General features: G+C 35.0%; 1 protein-coding gene across 2 annotated transcripts in view; it reads right to left on the reverse strand.

The window, feature by feature from the left end:
* Positions 1–9,691: 9,691 nt before the first annotated feature.
* The window catches only part of ETAA1 (ETAA1 activator of ATR kinase), a 29,163-nt gene continuing 19,164 nt past the window's right edge, over positions 9,692–19,690 (reverse strand). The window contains exons 6-7 of one of the 2 annotated variants that reach the window (XR_003794983.1): positions 14,318–14,561; positions 9,692–10,385 (exon numbers count right to left, since the gene is read on the reverse strand). Coding sequence is in view for 1 of the 2 variants with exons in the window: in XM_029232548.1 (XP_029088381.1) it covers positions 14,509–14,561 (53 nt within the window). In the remaining variant the exon portion in view is untranslated. Of the gene's footprint in view, positions 10,386–11,572; positions 14,562–19,690 lie in introns of those variants that run through there. The other variant, XM_029232548.1, reaches the window with a different exon arrangement.

A 19,690-nucleotide genomic window follows, 5' to 3' on the forward strand; every position in this document is an offset into this window, starting at 1 on the left:
CATTAGTGAATCTGAAACAAGAAAAATATGAGTAAAATCAAGCCGAGAGATATCATAGTCAAACTGCTGAAGATCAAAGTCAAAACACCCCAAATAAGAACACAAAGTTCTTGATGTTTGTTGATTTTAAAAATAAATAATGCTAAAATATAATTCTGAAAACATTTTGTTGTCTTGAGTTTTTATTACATATTTATGAACAATTTTAGATAGTGATAGGAAACTTTATTGAAAAAAGTATGCCAATAGAATTGCTGTGAAAAACTGAGGAAAAAATTTTAGCCATGGGTTTACTAAAAGTAACATAATTTTTTTTTTTTTTTTGTGGTACGCAGGCCTCTCACTGTTGTGGCCCCTCCCATTGTGGAGCACAGGCTCCGGACACACAGGCTCAGCAGCCATGGCTCACGGGCCCAGCCACTCCACGGCATGTGGGATCTTCCCGGACCAGGGCACGAGCCCATGTCCACTGCATCAGCAGGCAGACTCTCAACAACTGCACCACCAGGGAAGCCCTAAAAGTAACATAATTATTTAAAATATAAAATCAAGAGTAAAAGTAAATCCATAAAATATTTTAGATAGCGTTTTGGAACATGGAAGTTATATTTCAGGTTTTGAATACAGCCAAATTATTTATATTATTTATTGCATATTTTAATCAAATATATTTAAAAATAGACTCTTGAGCAGGTGAAGATTTGAGAATATTATAGATGTATAAGAAATTTTTAAATTTCTTAACTCTAAACAGAAAAGAGGTTCAGACCAACAGCATGATCTAGTACAAAATTAAGTAGGATGATATTGGGAAGGTCTGGGTTTTAGTACTGATTCTAGCCTTGAATACAACCTTGACTGAATCACTTAACCTCATTTGAGTCTCAATTTTCTCATATATAAGATGTGGATGTCACATTTTCCATTGTAAATAATAGAGTAGTGGTTAAGACAGTGAACACTTGTGCCAGACTGGTTCCAATTCTGGCTCTCTCATGTGTAAGCTATGTGATCTTGAACTAGTTAACCACTTCATGTTTCCTTATGTTTATGTATTTCCTTATCTAAAAAATGTGACAACACCTTCTTCACTGAATTAAATGAAATAATACATGTAAAATGCATATGCCAGTGCCCAATTAGTGTTAGCAATTAGCTGTTTTAAAAACTGACCCTGCAATGTGAGGTACAAATGAAAGTACTAATTAAGTGAATAATAAATATAATTCCCTTTGTGTATATCAGAACTCTGAGGCAGGAAAATACTAAGGGTATGCCTAAGAAAACAGAATAAGTCAGTAATGGAAGCAGAAATAATAAAAAAAAAAGATTTTGTTTCATGTATAGGTGACAATTCACAAAAATAAATTTTAAGACATTAAAATATCAGTAAACATTTTATCTATTTAATTTTGATTTTAAAATACTTGGAAATAGTTAAATAACTAGTCGATTGCTTCTACCTGAAATTTTTTTTCTCTACAAACATCTTGTTATAAATAAAAGTAAGCTATACTGCCGCAGCATTCCACCCCTCAAAAATGTATTTTTTTTCTATGCCACTGATAACACAAAAAGTGCAATGGCAGAACTAATTCAAAGATGTAATTATTAACATAAATCTTTTGTGTTTTTAAGTGCACTACCACACATTGTGGAAAAATATCATTGCCAATTGAAATTTAAAGCAGAGGATCAAGAGCTTGATGAATTATTTGAACAAGCTCGTCAATAAAGGGTATATTCACAAGTGCTGAAACTGTCTAGAGAGCCTAGAACTATGGTTCTCTTTCTGAACAAACCATTGCCAACTACTAGAAATGACATTTCAACAGTTTTGATAATAATTACTGCTTAGAGATGTGGAGTTTCTCTTCCCAGGAGTTTAAAGCACTAGTGGCCCCAGGGCTTAAATTTCCTTCTGTGAGTATTGGGATATAGAGACAATGATTTGCATGTCTCATTATCTTAAAGCTGTAAAATGCATATTAAAATGCATATTTTTCTCTAAATTTAATATAATTTACTCAAATACTTCACATATTTACTAGGTCCCTTATTTCCTTTCCCTGAATGTATTTTAAATACTGTTTAATGAAAACAAAAACAACTATAATGCTAGGGAGTCAGGCAAGTAATTAGGCGGTATTTTTAAGAGTAAGTTTTATTTTTAAATATTTTAAAATGTCTTGTCAAATGAAAACAGCCTATTTTAAACCTAATTTTAATTATTCCTTCCTTAGAATTTTTTATTCCTTGCATGTCTTTTGGGAGCTAAAATTACACTAAACCACAAAGAAATCTGAGGTAACTAAACAGTGTCAAGGAGTTTTGTCCATCTGTTTCACTCTGTCCGACAGAGAGTATTCAGACTTGGAGATGTAATAAATGGTTCAGGATATCTTTAGCACTTAAACAATGTTGTCTGTATTTGCATTTAGAATATACTACTAACTTTTTCATACCAAAGAAGGAAATGTTTTCTATTAAACATTTAAAATTTTCATCCTTTTAATATAATAGTCTGGTTGTATTGAAAAAAAGTAGAAGGCCTGCCCAACACCATAAACAAATCACAGCAAAAGAATGGATGAATATTAAAAGAATAATAATGGTGACTGTGGAAAATACGAAGTAGAAAATAATTACTGTGGATGGAGCATGAGATCTGGAGTCAACCTGAACTGGTCTTAAAACTGAGTATAGCTCAGGAAGTAAAATTGAATCCCTATTGTCTCATCTCTGACCTGGGAATAACACCACCATGCAGTTGTGACAATTAAATGACATTAAACTTGCAAAGCACATAGCAAAAGTATCTGAAAAATAGTAATTACTCAAATGTTCCCCACTCCTGCCGGTGTACTAATTCTGCCTTCTGTACCTAGTACATTAATATTTATGATTGATGCTAGTTCCACCTGGTGTGCTCCATCTGGAAGGACTTAACATTGCAAGAGGGTTCAGGGAAGTAAAATAGATGCAAAAATATTAGAAAATGGAACTATGTATGGGTAACAATTATGGAGTAAGACTTCTTACTAGAGAAAGGATTAGAGGTAAGGATTTCTTCAATCATCAGGTAGTTATAAAGAGCATCTTCTTTGAAAGCTTCGTATTAGCTGTTAGGAACCTCCAGGATCTCTGAGCATTCCCTTTCTCTAAATGCAGATTGATGACAGTAGTGAGAAAAAGAAATAATCCTTCACTCACCATCAATCAGTTTGGTCCAAATATAAGCTACGTTATCAAGTAAAGAGTTCTAGAGTTCTGCCACTCGGGCTCTCATTATGTGACAAAGAATCACAGTTCAGATAAGCTGTTAATAGACAAAAAAAATTTCTCCTCAAAAAGGAAGATTGGGTGGATGCTCTAAAGCAATAGACTCTGGGGCTGTACTCAAAAGAATGAACTGAGCACAATGTCTCCCATATTTGAAAACATGTAACATCAACAACAGAAAGAATAAAAAACATTAGATTTCATTACTGGTACTACCCAAGAGGAGAGGAAGAAAATAAGTATGTAGTTAGAATTTTGCATTTTGACTCATATTCCCATAGCTCATTTCTTAACTCTTCCTCTTTTTTTGTTCTTAAGTGTTCCTTTCCATTGCCAGATTTTCATCAATATTTAGGAACTACTGCAACTATTTCAATACTCCTTAGACAGTAATGCGAAAACCCAAAATTGGCCTGAGACGTTAAAAAACATAAAAATTGACCTAGCAGTTGCTGTTGCTGAAAACAATGCTTCTCAACCCCACAGTAGCCTCTCTAATGTGTTTGATATGTATACTTTAATGTTCCTTTAAATATATATTATGTGTATATATTTTTAATGTTTCCATAAAGTATAATATAATAGATATTTGTCTACTCCCCCCACCTCCTAGAACCATTAATCCTTATTCATATTGCCAAATGGAATTCTGGTCTGTTGCTTCTAATTTTGGGGCATGGTATACTCTGTAGCAATGGTTCTCAAAATGTGGTCTTCACAGGAATAAAGACACAGACCTACTAGAGAATGGACTTGAGGATATGGGGAGGGGGAAGGGGAAGGTGTGACAAAGCGAGAGAGAGGCATGGACATATATACACTACCAAACGTAAGGTAGATAGCTAGTGGGAAGCAGCCGCATAGCCCAGGGAGATCAGCTCGGTGCTTTGTGACCACCTGGAGGGGTGGGATAGGGAGGGTGGGAGGGAGGGAGACGCAAAAGGGAGGAGATATGGGAACATACGTATATATATAACTGATTCATTTTGTTGTAAAGCAGAAACTAACACACCATTGTAAAGCAATTATACTCCAATAAAGATGTTAAAAAAAAAATGTCTTCAGATCCCATGGAGTCCTCAAGAGATTTTTTCAGAGTGTATGTGAAGTCAAAACTGTTTTCATAATAGTAGTAAGACATTATTTCCTTTTTCACTGTGTTTGTATTTACACTAGGGGTTTGAAAGCAAAGGTGGGTAAAACTACTAGCACTGTAGTAAATATCAAAAGAGGAGCCACAAAATGTACTAGTACTCATTGTATTTGTCACTGCCATACACCTGCAGTTAAAGACAAAACAAAAGGCATTTCACTTAATGCCTGCAATGAAGCAATAATTATCAATTTTATCAAATTTCAACTCTTGGATGCATGCTTTTTTAACATTCTGGGAGACCAAATGGGAAGTATACAAGAAGCCTTGTGGCCACATACCCGTGTGTAATGTTGCCTCAATCAGTGGTACAAACTGGCTGAGTTTATTTTTTACAAGGAATACCATTTTCACTTGGATGAATGACAAAGTATGGTTATTCAGATTTAGGTATTTAGCAGACACTGTCTCGAAAAAGAAAAAGATAGCCTGTTACTTCAAGGAAAACAATGGACATTATTTTTGTTGTCAATGATAAAATTCAAGCTTTCAAACAAAATTTAGGATCTTGGAAAACTTGTATCAGTCACCATGAGTTTGACAGCTTTTTGACACATGGAAGATACTTCCTGAGATTAGTGGCAATAGTACAGAAAGGTGGTTGTATATGACATGTCAGCATTTTGATGATCAGCATACCTCAGTGAACCAGTGTTTTCCAAGTGACCACTGTGTGACGATATATACACATGTATAAAAGATCTCTTTAAAGTACAATATAGACCAGTTGATTTTAATATACCAGAGTATAGAAAATTAACTGATTTGTCTTCAGATTCTACATCGCAACTAATTTTATTTACTTATTTCCACTTTTTTATTGCAGTAAATTACACATAACTTAAAATCTATCGTCTTAACCATTTTAAGTGGTAAGTTCAGTGGTATAAAATGCATTCGTAACGCTGTGCAGCCAATTAAGGATATGCAGATTATGACCTGAATGAAGAAGACACAAGCCACCCACACAGGGTTAGCAGGTGGCTCACTCAGCATCCCAGCTCCCACTTTTGGGAAGTAAAAACCCCAGGGTCCTTTGACTGAAGGCTCAGTTTCAATACATTCACACAAAGGAAGTAAGGTCACAAGATTTATTACTTACAGATCCCAGAAAAAGGGCAGCAGGGTGCAAAGAGCCAGGGAAAGGGAAGTCCTCTGTCCCCGGTCACGAGTGGGCAGGAGATAAGAGAGCAGGGTAGCAAGCACCATTACTATAAGGTGGTGGGGGTGGAGGTCACTAACTTTTTGCTGGATCAACTCTAAGTGGTTATTTTAAAAGGTGCCCAGGGGAAAGCAAACTGGGAACTTGTGGTAAGAATTCTAAGCTCAGGTCCTTATCTAAATATCCAGACTCTGGATGTGAGCAGAGTCATCATACCGCTAAATGACCAGGCAACAACTCAAAATAGCTGTTTTCCCATCACAATTACCAGCCATCTCCAGAACTTTTATCATCTTGTAAAACTGCAACTCTAAACCCATTAAACAATAACTACCCATTCCTTCCTACTCCCAGTCCTTGGCAACCACCATTCTACTTTCTGTCTCTATTGTTTTGTTAAAAATTTAAATATAGTTGACGGACCATATTATGTTAGTTTCAGTTATGTTAGTTACATAATGATTTGACATCTGCATACATTATGATCACAATGATAAGTCTAGTAACCAGGTGTCCCCATACAAACTTACTACAATATTAGTGACCATATTCCTTATGCTGTGTATTACATCCCCGTGACTTATTTATTACATAACTGGAAGTTTGTACCTCCTAATCCCCTTCACCTATTTCACCCACCCCCTCACCCTTCTTTCTTCTGGCAAAGACCTGTTTGCTTTCTGTATCTATGTGTCTGTTTTTGTTTGTTTTGGTTTTTATATTGGATGTGGAATCACACGAGTGAAAAGTTCAATACATTTTTCTCTGTCTGACTTATTTTACTTAGCACAATATTCTACAGATCCATACATGTTGGCCCAAATGGCAAAATTTCATTTTTTGTGGGCTGAGTAATATTACATCGTGTGTGTGTGTGCGTATATATATATGTGTGTGTGTATACACATATATACACACAGTGGAATATATATATATATATAATATTCTATATCTATAGAGATACCACATTGTCTTTACCCGTTCATGCATTGATGGGCAGTTAGGTTGCTCCCATATCTAGACTATTGTAAAAAAAATACTGCAATGAACATTGGAGTGCCTATACTTTTTTGAATTAGTGTTTTCATTTTCTTCCAATAAACACCCAGGAGTGAAATTGCCAAATTGTGTGGTAGTTCTATTTTTCATTTTTTAGGGAATCTCCATACTGTTTTCCATAGTGGCTACACCAATTTACATTCCCACCCATAGTGCATGAGGGTTCCCTTTTCTCCACATCCTTGCCAACATTTGTTATTTGTGGCCTTTTTGATGTCTGCCATTCTGACAGGTGTGAGGTGATATCTCATTGTGGTTTTGATTTGCGCTTCTCTGATGATTAATGATGTTGAGCATCTTTTCATGTGTCCCTTGGCCACCTATATATCTTCTTTGGAAAAATGTCTATTCAGGTCCTCCACCCATTTCTAAAATCAGGTCTTTTGTTTTTTTGATGTTGAATGTATGAGTTCTTTATATATTTTGGATATTAATCCCTTATCAGATATATTGTTTACAAATATCTTCTCTACTTCAGTAGGCTGACTTTTCATTATGTTGATAGCTTCCTTCACTGTGCAAAAGCTTTTTAGTTTGATGTAGTCCCACTTGTTTACTTTGTTTTTGTTTCCTTTGTTTGCAGAGACATATCAAAAAAAATATTGCTAAGACTAATGTCAAAGGGTGTACTGCCTATGTTTTCTTTCAGGAGTTCTATTATTTCAGGCCTTACATTTAAGTCTTTAATCCATTTTGAGTTCATTTTTGTATACGGCGTGAGGAAGTAGTCCAGTTTGATTCTTTTGCATGTATCTGTCCAGTTTTCCCAATACCATTTATTAAAGACATTGTCTTTTCCTCATTGTCTATTCTTACCTCTTTTGTTGTAGATTGACCATATAAGTGTGGGTTTATTTTGGGGTTCTCTGTTCTGTTCCAATAATCTTTGTGTCTGTTTCTGTGTATCATACTGTTTTGATTACTGTAGCTTTATAGTATAGTTTGCAATCAGGGCTGTCTCTATGATTTTAACTAATCTAAGTATTTCATATAAACGGAATCATACAGTATTTGTCTTTGTGTGACTTGTTTCACTTAGCATAATGATCTTCAGGATCATTCATGTTGAAGCATATGTCAGAATTTCCTTGCTTTTTGAGGCTGGATAATACTCCATTGTATGTATATAGCACATTTTGCTTATCCATTCCCCCACTGATGGACACCTGGGTTACTTCCATGTTTTAGCTATTGTGAATAATACTGCTACGAACATGAGTGTACAAATATAACTAATTTTATTTTTAATAAACAGCTTTGAAGTATAATTGGCATACAGTAAATTGCACATACTTAAATTGTATAATTTAATCAGCTTTGAAGTATAATACGTATACAGTCATGACAAGGTCACCAAAATCAAATAGTAAACATATTCATCATCCCCCAAAATTCCCTTTGTAATCCCTTCCATCCATTCTTCTCTGATCTTCTCATCTGCAAGCAATTACTATCTGCTTTCTGCCACAATATGGTAGTTTTCTTTTACTAGAGTTTCATATAAATCATAAAACTGTTTTCTAAATGGTTTTTATCAGTTTACGTTGCCATCAGCAGCATATGAGAGTTCCAGTCTCTCCAGATGTTACCAATACTTGACATAGTCAGTGTTTTTAATTTTAATCGTTCTGATATGTGTATGGTGGTATCTCACTACAGTTTTAATTTTTATTTCCCTAATGACTGTTGATGATTTTTTCATGTGCTTATATGCCATCTGTATATCTTGATGAATTAGCTGTTCAAATCTTTGCTCTCCCCTCCCTTTTTTATTGAGTAGTTTTTTTTAAGGTTGAGTTTTTAGAGTAATTTATATATTCTGGACACAAGTCCTTAATCAGTATGTGATTTGCAAAGATGTTTCCCCTAGTCTGTGGGTTGTCCTTTTCTCTTTTTCTTTTTTGATGGTACTTTTTGAAGCACAAAATTTTTAAATTTTGATGTAAATTATCAATTTTTTGTCATGTGATTTTTGTGCCATATCTAAGAAACTATTACCTCAAGGTTTACTCCTATGTTTTCTTCTAAAAGTTTTATAGTTTTAGCTCTTACATTTAGGTCGGTGATCCATTCTGAGTAATTTTTTTATATGGTGTGAGGTAGTAGTCAAATTTAATTCTTTTGCATGTCAATATTCAGTTGTCCTAGCATCATGTGATTATTCTTTCCCCATTAAATAGTATTGGCCCCCTTAATGAAAATATTAACAGTGTCTTTTGAAGAGCAGAAGTATCTTAATTTTGATAAATTCCTATTTATCAATTTTTCTTTTATGGATTGTTTTTGGTGTCATATCTGACACAACTTTGGGTAATCCAAGGTCACACAGTTTCTTCTGTTTTCTTATAGGAAGTTTATAGTTCTAAGTTTTATATTTAGGTTTATGACACATTTTAAACTAATTTTTGTATAGCATGAGGTATGAATTGAAAGTGGGGTTTTTTTGGGCATATGTTCAATTGTTACAGCATAGCTTACTGAAGATTATTCTTTCTCTGAGTTGCTTTTGTATCTTTATCAAAATTCAATTTTTCACATAAGTGTGAGTCTACTTACAAACTATCTATTCTATTTTATTGGTCTATTTGTCTATCTTTAGGCCACTACCACACTGTCTTGATTTCTGTAGCTTTATTTACAAATCTTGAAATCAGGTAATGTGAGTGTTCCAATTTTATTCTTTTACAAGGTCACTTTTGGCAATTCTAGGTCCTTTGCATTTCCATATGAATTTTAAAGTCAGTTTCTACCAAAAAAAACCTGGCTGTTGATATTATGATTGGGATTGTGTTGATATTATAATATTATGATTGGGATTAATCTATAGCTTACTTTGGGGAGAACTGTCTTCTGAATCATGAATATGGTATATCTCTTCATTTATTTAGGTCTTTAATTTCTTTTAGCCATTTTTGTATAGTTTTCAGTGTACAGGTCTTTCATATCTTTTGTTAGATTTATCCCTAAGTACTTCAGATTTTTAAAAGCATTTGTGAATAATACTTTTAACTTTCAATTTCATTTGTTGCATATTGATGTTATATCCTGTAACTTTGGTAAACATTATTTCTAGCAGCATTTTTTTTCTGTAGATTACACTGACTTTCTGAGTAGATGATCATTATTTTCTGCAAATAAAAAGTTATATATCTTCTTCTCAATCTTGGTGATCTTCATTTCTTTCTCTTGCCTTAATAAGAACCTCCAATACAACACTGAATAGACATGGTAAAAGGAGACATTTCTTATTCCCACTCTTAGCAGAAAAACATTCAGATTTTCACCATTATCATGTTACTTGTATTTTTTTGTAGATGCCCTTAATCAGGTTGAGTAAATTTCCTTCCTCTATTCATCATATTATTTTTCTTTTACAGTTGTTAATATAGTGAATTTCATTGTTTGCTTTCAAATGCTGAACCAACCCTGCATTCTTGGGGTAAATGCCATTTGGTCATGATGCATCATTCTTTTTACATAATGTTGGATTTGCTTTGCTAAAATTTTGTTTAGAATTTTTGTAATTATGTTCATTAAATATATTGGTCTTTAGTTTTCTATTATTGTCTTCTTCAAGTTTTAATATTTGGATAATGCTCACCTCACAGAACGAGTTGGGAAACAGTCCATCCTCTTCAGTTCTCTGGAAGAGTTTGTGTAGAATTGGTATTACTTTTGTCCTGAATGTTTGGTAAAATATAGTAGTGAAGCCAACTGGCCTGGAGTTTTCTGAAAGAAAGAAACCTTTCTCTAAGGTTTTAAACTACAATATCAATTTAATAAATATAGAGCTGTTGGGTTATCTATTTCTCCTTAAATGAGCTTTGGTAATTTGTGACTTCTAAGGAATTTGTCCATTTCATCTATGCTGTCAAATCTATTGGCATAAAGTTGTTCATAATATTCCCTTATCATCCTTTTACTATCAGTAGAATCTGTAGTTACATCACCTCTCATTCCTGATATTGGTAATTTGTGTCCTCCCTCTTCTCTGATCTTACTAAAAATATATCAATTTTATTGATCTTCTCAAAGAACTGATTTTTTAATTTCATTTTTTCTAGTTGTTTTTTATATTTTATTGAATCTGCTTTGGTCTTTATTTCCTTTATTCTGCTTATTTTGGTTTTAATTTGCTTTTCTTTTTCTAGTCTCTTAGGCAGGAGGCTGAGGTCACTGATTTGAAACCTTTCTTGTTTTTTAACATGTTTAGCATCCCCAAGTACTTCTTTAGCAGCATATCATATTGTTGTGTTTTCATTTTCATTCATTTCAAAATGTTTTATAATCCACCCCCCTTTTTGAAGTTATTGCGTGATTTAGAGACATGTTGTTTCCAAACATTTGAGGATTTTCTAGGGATCCTTTTGTAATTGACTTATTCTATTAATATCAGAGATACTAATACTTTGACTAGAATACTTTAAACTGAGACTTATATGGTCCAGAATATGTCATATCCTGATACGTTGTGCATGTGTTCATGAGAATGTATATTCTACTGTTATTGGGTGTGGAGTGTTCCATAAACATTAATCAGGTCAACTTGGTTATAGTTTTGCTTAAGTCTATTCTATTCTTGCCCATTTTTCTATTGATTCTATCAATTAATGAAGGGGTATTCAAATCTCAGACAGTAATTGTGGATTTATCCATTTCTCCTTGCAGTTCTATCAGTTTCTATTCCATGAGTTTTAAAGCTGTTACTAGGCCCATAAACATTTGGGATAGGTATGTCCTCTTGATTGATCACTTTATTATTATGACATGACCTCCATCACTGGTAATGTTCTACATAGAGCTACATAGATTTCTTTTGACTAGTGTTAGCATAATAAAAATGTGCCATCTTTTTTACATTTAACCTATTTGTGTCTCTATATTTATTTAAATGTATTTCTTGTAGGGAGCATACAGTGTGTCTTTTTTTTTTTTTAATCCAACCTGACCATCTCTGCCTTTTAATTAGAGTGTTACGGAAATTTACATTTTACATGATTATTAATATGGTTAGATTTCAGTTTGTCATAATGCTATTACATTATGCATTGTTCCACGTCTTTTCTACTTTTTCTGCCTTTAGTTGTTTTTTTTTTAACTATTCCATTATAATCTTCTGTGTTGACTTCACTTTGTTATTTTAATAATTGCTTTAAGGTTTATAGTATATATCTTTAATTTATCACAGTTCACCTTCATGTGATATTATACCACTTCACGTACGGTATAAGAACTATACCACAGTATATAGGCAGTTGATGCTTTGCACATAATGCAGGACCATAACAATGACTGTGAATGTTGAAACTCATGGAAAGCAACCTTAATAATCAATTGGAAAATTTACAATTGTCTCATGACCTTCAAAAATGTTTATTAAAAAACTAAAAGCTCTCAGTGTTAGTTGTAAATGTCTACAAAAAATTTTTAAAAAGAAGAAAATTTTTTTTAGTACACTATAATTAAAAGCATAGAAAATGTGTTTGTTTTCTTCCTCTCACATAGGTTATGAGGATGTTTTCTATGCCTTGGTGAATTATTTTACTGCTTCTAAATTTGAATGATTAACTTCTGACGTTTTAAACTTTGTACTTTTAATGTTATAAAATGGCCCTGAGAGTTCCCATAATACAAAGTTGGGTTTTTTTTTGTTTTTTTTTTGCCAGCATCACTTCCTCAGGGACATCTTCATTCTTTTAATCATGTTAATTTCTTTTATGTTAAGCTTGCCTTCATTCTGTGTTTCTGGCTGCATATCTGGGAACTCCTAAAAGGTGGTAGTGCCAACATTCCCATGAACAGATATTTATTCTATAACTCAATTTACATTTGATTTGAATTTCACTTCCAATATTATTTTTTATTTGCTGCATTTTCATCTTTGTTGGTTAATTTCTTTCAATTACCCATTTTTGTAAAATGTCACATGAGCTATCACTAGGACACAAGGAGGCAAAACAACTACAAGCATTGCTGATCGCATATGAACCGAATCCCGTGTGTGGTGACAAATCACTAACAGATTTTGAAACACAGGTCACACATCATGATCCATGTCTGTTACGTAAGTAGTGATATGTGGACTAAGCTAACTGTAAAGTTTGGACTTTTATGAAAGTATTCACAGCAAATATACTGTGTTCATGAAAATTTGAACTGTGTTGTTAGGGAATTGGTGTCATCTAACTGAACCCCATATATGTCAAAAATGTGCAAAACTAGGGCTGCCTAATCTTTTTTTTTCTCCTGGCCTTTATACTATTGTCATATTTTAATTTTTACACATTAAAAAACCCTCAACACTGTTATTTTTAAGTAATTATCTTTTAAAGAGATTTAAATTTTAAAAATTCTTATATTAACCCATGTGTTTATCACTTCCAGTGTTCATCATTCCTTCATGTAAATCCACATTTTCATCTAATACCATTTTGTCTGCCTGAAAGACTTTAGTATTTCTTGTAGTGAATGCAGTGATGCATTCTTTCAGGCTTTTTATGTCTGAAAACTTAGTCTCATCTTTGCTTTTGAGAGACATTTTGCTAGTTATATAATTCTATATACACTTTAAAAAAAATGTTAGTACTTTAAAGGTGTTTCTCCATTGTTCTCAGATTGTTTCTGATGAGAATTCTGACTCATCTTTGGTCCTCTGCTCTTTTTCTTCCTTTACCTGCTGTTACGATTTTACACTGGTTATCTAGTTTGGTATAGTTTTCTTCATATTTCTTGTGCTTGGGGTTCACTGAATTCTTAGATTTGTGGGTTAATACTTTTCAAAAGGTTTGAAATTTTTTAGGCCATGATTTACTCAAATACTTTTTATACTCTCCACCCCTCCCTAATGCAGGGACTTTAATCAACCATATACCAGGCTACTTGAAGTTGTTCCACAATTCACTCATGTTTTTTTTTTTTTCTTTCATTTTGGATAGTTCCTGTTGATATGTCAAGTTCACTAATCTTTTCTTCTGCAATGTCTAATTTGCCATTCATCCCATAGGGTGTATTTTTCACCTTGGAAATTATAGTTTTCCTCTCTAGAAGTTTGATTCGGTCTTTTTAATACCCTCCAAAGTTTCTAAACTTTTTGTACATAACAATTTTAACTTTTTAATATCCTTACCTGCTAATTCTAACATCTGTGTAAGACCTAGGCTAGTTTCAACTGATTATTCTCCTTCTTATGGGTTGTGTTTTCTTGCTTCTTTGCATGCCTACTGATCTTTAATAGATGACAGCCACTGTGAATTTTATCTCATAGATGTTGGACATTTTTGTATTTCTATAAAAACTTCTGAGCTTTGTTCTGGGACAGTTATTACTTGAGAATGGTTTGATCCTTTTGAATCTTAGTTTTATGATTTGTTGGGGTGGAGCCAGAGCAGTGCAGTCTAGGGCTAATTATTCCCTATGACTGAGGCAAGTACTACCCAGTAAACAGTGGCTGCTGAGAATAGGCATTGTTACTAGACCCACATGAGCCCTCTAACCCTTTCAGATGGCTCTTTCTCCAGCCTGCTTCCTCACATACACATGCTGATCTGGACTGCGTTTAATTCTCAAAGGGACTGTCTACAGATATCCGGAGTTCTGTGTTCTCTCCTCTCTGGTTCTCTGCCCTGTGACCTCTAGCTATCTTGGTTTTCCTGGACTCTTACCTCCATTTCCTCAGCTCAAGGAGTCTACTTGGCTCTTCCTCCATTCCGCTTCCTTGCCTCATGACCTGGAAGTTCCCTCAAATCAGTCAGCTGGGAAAACTGTAGGGCTCCATTTGTTTGTTTGCCAATTTTCCTCACTGTCTGAGGCCTAATGTCTTGAAGTCCACTTTTCCATGTAGTTTGTCTGTTTTTTATTTGGTTCTTTCAGCAGGAAGGAACATGCAGTCCTTGTTTTCCATCATGGCTAGAAACAGAAATTACAGCTAACTTTTAAGAAACTACCACTTCTCAAGTTTTTGTGTAATATCAAAAGAGAATACCTACAATGACATGAAAAGATTATTTCAGTGCTTCTTTGCGCAACTACGTATCTGTGTGATATGGAACTTTGTTCTTATACTTCAACCGTAACAACATATTATAACAAATTAAATGCAGAATACCACTATTTTATATAGTGTGTATCTAACCAGAAACCTTAATTTTATTACCTGGATCAGAGTTTTACTAGAAGCTTGGAGTATGCCATTACATCTTGGCAATTAAGTTTTCCCCAGTAGATTTAAAACCAGAACACCCAGAAGGTACTAAAATAGTGAAGTAAAATGAAGACATTTAAAATAGCTATACATTTTATGAATTTCTCTATTCTTTTGTTTAATAGTTGTGTGACAAAAAAAAAGTGACCTGTGTATTCATATAATCAATACCCACCTACCCACTCTCACACACATAAAGTACCGGAGTCATCTGTAATAGCAATCGAGATTGGAAAAAAATTCTTCTGTGCTATAAAATTAAGCTATAGAAGTGTAGTGACTTTTTTGGCACACATGCTTGAAATGCTACAATTCTTTCTGTGCATACAGATGATTTCCACAAACCACTGGTTTTTATGAATAGTTTCCATGAATGACAGTGGTTAAGATCATAATATTTGGAATAACACTGCTTGAGTGCAAACTCCAGCTCCAACATCTTTCTAATTGTATGACCTTGAGAAAGTCACTTAATGTGCTTACTTCAGTTTCCCTGTTTGTCAAAGGGTGGTAAAAAGTGTTATTTACATGGTCTTTAGTTAAATGTGAATTTCTTAAAACTATGCATGGTAAATAAAACATTTAGCAACTGTTATGTAAGTTTAGTAATTATCATTTCTTCTCAATCCTGTTGGCTTTAGCCAATGGACTTTAAAAGTACACACACAGAAATCTACCCCTAATGTTCTCATTTATGAAGTCTAAGGGAAAGCATAAAAACATAAGTTTGTTGTTTTGTTCTTGAGTCCCACAACTGATTCTGATCACTACACCCCAGCAAGAAATGAAAACCATGCTCATACTCTACATAAATTATGACTTATAAGAATCAGTGTTAAATTGTTTCTAGAAACATTTTCCAACCCTAAAGTTCAGGGAATCAGAGTCAAAATGCTTCAAGTCAGGCAAGGCAGACTCTGCCACCAGAATCTATTTAAATTCATCTGACACTTAACAAGTAACCACTGAATATCAGCACTGGATAGGCAGAGATGAGTAAGGTGCCTCTGTTCTCAGGAACTTAAAAATTAGTGGTAATAGAGTATAATGATATAAGCAGTGTTTCCCAAGGTGTGGTACATGCATGCATACCACTGTCTGTAATAAGCAATCCAAGTTTTCCTGGGATCAGAACTGACTGCAGCAAGAAAGAGTAATGATAGGCTCTATTCTGTAGACTTTCCTGCAATAATGGCATTACTATCATCAGTTTATCTGTAGCCAACCTTTAGATTCATGAACAGCAGCAGAGCTTGAGATGGAATAGAACTGCCAGATCTACCAGCTGCTGTCCCTTCTCTGTGTGAAAACAGATTCCCTAGAGATTGAAAACAGCCAAGCTAGACACACTATCTAAGCAGTCCTCTGTGTTCATTAATGGGCTACTCAACACCTACTGTTTCCAACAACAGCTAAAAAAGAGGAATCAGACAGGCAACCCGAGGAACCAAGATGGAGGAGTAGAAGAACGTGCTCTCACTCCCTCTTGTGAGAACACCAGAATCACAACTAGCTCCTGGACAATCATCAACAGGAAGACACGAACCTGCCAAAACAGATACCCCACATTCAAAGACAAAGGAGAAGCCACAATGAGACAGTAGGAGGGGCTCAATCACAGTAAAATCAAATGCCATAACTGCTGGGTGGGTGACTCACAGACTGGAGAACACTTATACCACAGAAGTCCACCCACTGGAGTGAAGGTTCTGTGACCCACGTCAGGCTTCCCAACCTGGGGGTCTGGCAATGGGAGGAGGAATTCCTAGAGAATCAGACTTTGAAGCCTAGTGGGAATTGAGTGCAGGACTTTGACAGGACTGGGGGGAAAAGAGATTCCACTCTTGGAGGACACACACAAAGTAGTGTGCACATAGGGACCCAGGGGAAGGAGCAGTGACCCCAGGGGAGATTGAATCAGACCTACCTGCTAGTGTTGGAGGGTCTCCTGCAGAGGCAGCGGGTGGCTCTGTCTCACGGTGACTGGCAGCAGAAGTTCTGGGAAGTACTCCTTGGCATGAGCCCTCCCAGAGTCTGTCACTAGCCCCACCAAAGAGCCCAGGTAGGCTCCAGTGTTGGGTTGCCTCAGGCAAAACCAACAGAGAGGGAACCCAGCCCCACCCATCAACAGTCAAGCTGATTAAAGTTTTACTGAGCTCTACCCACGAGAGCAACAGTAAGCTCTACCCACCACCAGTCCCTCCCAGCAAGAAACTTACACAAGCCTCTCAGATACCCTCATCTACCAGAGGGCAGACAGCAGAAGCAAGAAGAACTACAATCCTGCAGTCTGTGGAACAAAAACCACATTCACAGAAAGACAGGCAAGATGAAAAGGCAGAGGGCTATGTACCAGATGAAGGAACAAGATAAAACCCCAGAAAAACAACTAAATGAAGTGCAGATAGGCAACATTCCAGAAAAAGAATTCAGAATAATGATAGTGAAGATGATCCAGGACTCAGAAAAACAATGCAGGCAAAGGCCGAGAAGATGCAAGAAATGTTTGACAAAGATCTAGAAAAATTAAAAAACAAAGAAACAAAGATGAAGAATACAATAACTGAAATGAAAACCACACTAGAAGGACTCAACAGCAGAATAACTGAGGCAGAAGAACAGACAAGTGACCTGGAAGACAGAATGGTGGAATCCACTGCTGCAGAACAGAATAAAGAAAAAAGAATGAAAAGAAATGAAGACGGCCTAAGAGACCTCTGGGACAACATTAAATGCAATAACATTTGCATTATAGGGGTTCCAGAAGGAGAAGAGAGAGAGAAAGGACCAGAGAAAATATTTGAATACATTATAGTCGAAAACTTCCCTAACATGTGAAAGGAAATACCCACCCAAGTCCAGAAAGCGCAGCGAGTCCCACACAGGATACACCCAAGGAGAAACACGCCGAGACACATAGTAATCAAATTGGCAAAAATTAAAAACAAAGAAAAATTACTAAAAGCAGCAAGGGAAAAACGAAAAATAACATACAAGGGAACTCCCAAAAAGTTAACAACTGATTTCTCAGCAGAAACTTTACAAGCCAGAAAGGAGTGGCATGATATACTTAAAGTGATGAAAGGGAAGAACCTACAACCAAGATTACTCTACCCGGCAAGGATCTCATTCAGATTCCATGGAGAAATCAAAAGCTTTACAGACAAGCAAAAGCTAAGAGAATTCAGCACCACCAAACCAGCTCCACAACAAATGCTAAAGGAACTTCTCTGAATGGGAAACACAAGAGAAGAAAAGGATCTACAAAAACAAACGCAAAACAATTAGGAAAATGGTCATAAGAATATACATATCAATAATTACCTTAAACGTGAATGGATTAAATGCTCCAACCAAAAGACACAGGCTTGCTGAATGGATACAAAATCAAGACCCATATATATGCTGTCTATAAGAGACCCACTTCAGACCTAGGGACACAAACAGACTGAAAGTGAGGGGATGGAAAAAGATATTCCATGCAAATGGAAATCTAAAGAAAGCTGGAGTAGCTATACTCATATGAGATAAAATAGACTTTAAAATAAAGAATGTTACAAGAGACAAGGAAGGACACTACATAATGATCAGGGGATCAATCCAAGAAGAAGATATAACAATTTTAAATATATATGCACCCAACATAGGAGCAGCTCAATACATAAGGTAACTGCTAACAGCTATAAAAGAGGAAATCGACAGTAACACAATAATAGTGGGGGACTTTAACACCTCTCTTACACCAATGGACAGATCATCCAAAATGAAAATAAATAAAGAAACAGAAGCTCTAAATGACACAACAGACCAGATACATTTAATTGATATCTATAGGACATTCCATCCAGAAACAGCAGATTACACTTTCTTATCAAGTGCGCATGGAACATTCTCTAGGATAGATCACATCTTGGGTCACAAATCAAGCCTCAGTAAACTTAAGAAAATTAAAATCATAACAAGCATCTTTTCTGACCACAACACTATGAGATTAGAAACGAATTACAGGGAAAAAAACGTAAAAAACACAAACACATGGAGGCTAAACAATATGTTACTGAACAACCAAGAGATCACTGAAGAAATCAAAGAGGAAATACAAAAATACCTAGACAAATGACAATGAAAACACGATGATTCAAAACCTATGGGATGCAGCGAAAGCAATTCTAAGAGGGAAGTTTATAGCTATACAAGCCTACCTCAAGAAACAAGAAAAATCTCAAGTAAACAATCTAACCTTACACCTAAAGGAACTAGAGAAAGAACAACAAACAAAACCCAAATTTAGCAGAAGGAAAGAAATCAAAAAGATCAGAGAAGAAATAAATGAAATAGAAACAAAGAAAATAGCAAAGATCAATAAAACTAAAAGCTGGTTCTTTGAGAAGATAAGCAAAATTGATAAACCATTAGCAGGACTCATCAAAAAAAAAGAGGGAGCAGATTGAACTCAATAAAATTAGAAATGAAAAAGGAGAAGTTACAACAGACATCACAGAAACACAAAGTGTCCTAAGAGAGTACTACAAGCAACTCTATGCCAATAAAATGGACAACCGGGAAGAAATGGACAAATTCTTAGAAAGGTATAACCTTCCAAGACTGAAACAGGAAGAAACAGAAAATATGAACAAACCAATCAAAAGTAATGAAACTGAAACTGTGATTAAAAATCTTCCAACAAAGAAAATTCCAGGAACAGATGGCTTCACAGCTGAATTCTATCAAACATTTAGAGAAGAGTTAACACCCATCCTTCTCAAACTCTTCCAAAAAATTACAGAGGAAGAAACACTCCAAAACTCATTCTATGAGGCCACCATCACCCTGA

This window comes from Monodon monoceros, unplaced genomic scaffold (genome assembly GCF_005190385.1).
Source record: "Monodon monoceros isolate NGI ecotype Baffin Bay Population unplaced genomic scaffold, NGI_Narwhal_1 Super_Scaffold_19, whole genome shotgun sequence".
NCBI lineage: Eukaryota > Metazoa > Chordata > Mammalia > Artiodactyla > Monodontidae > Monodon > Monodon monoceros.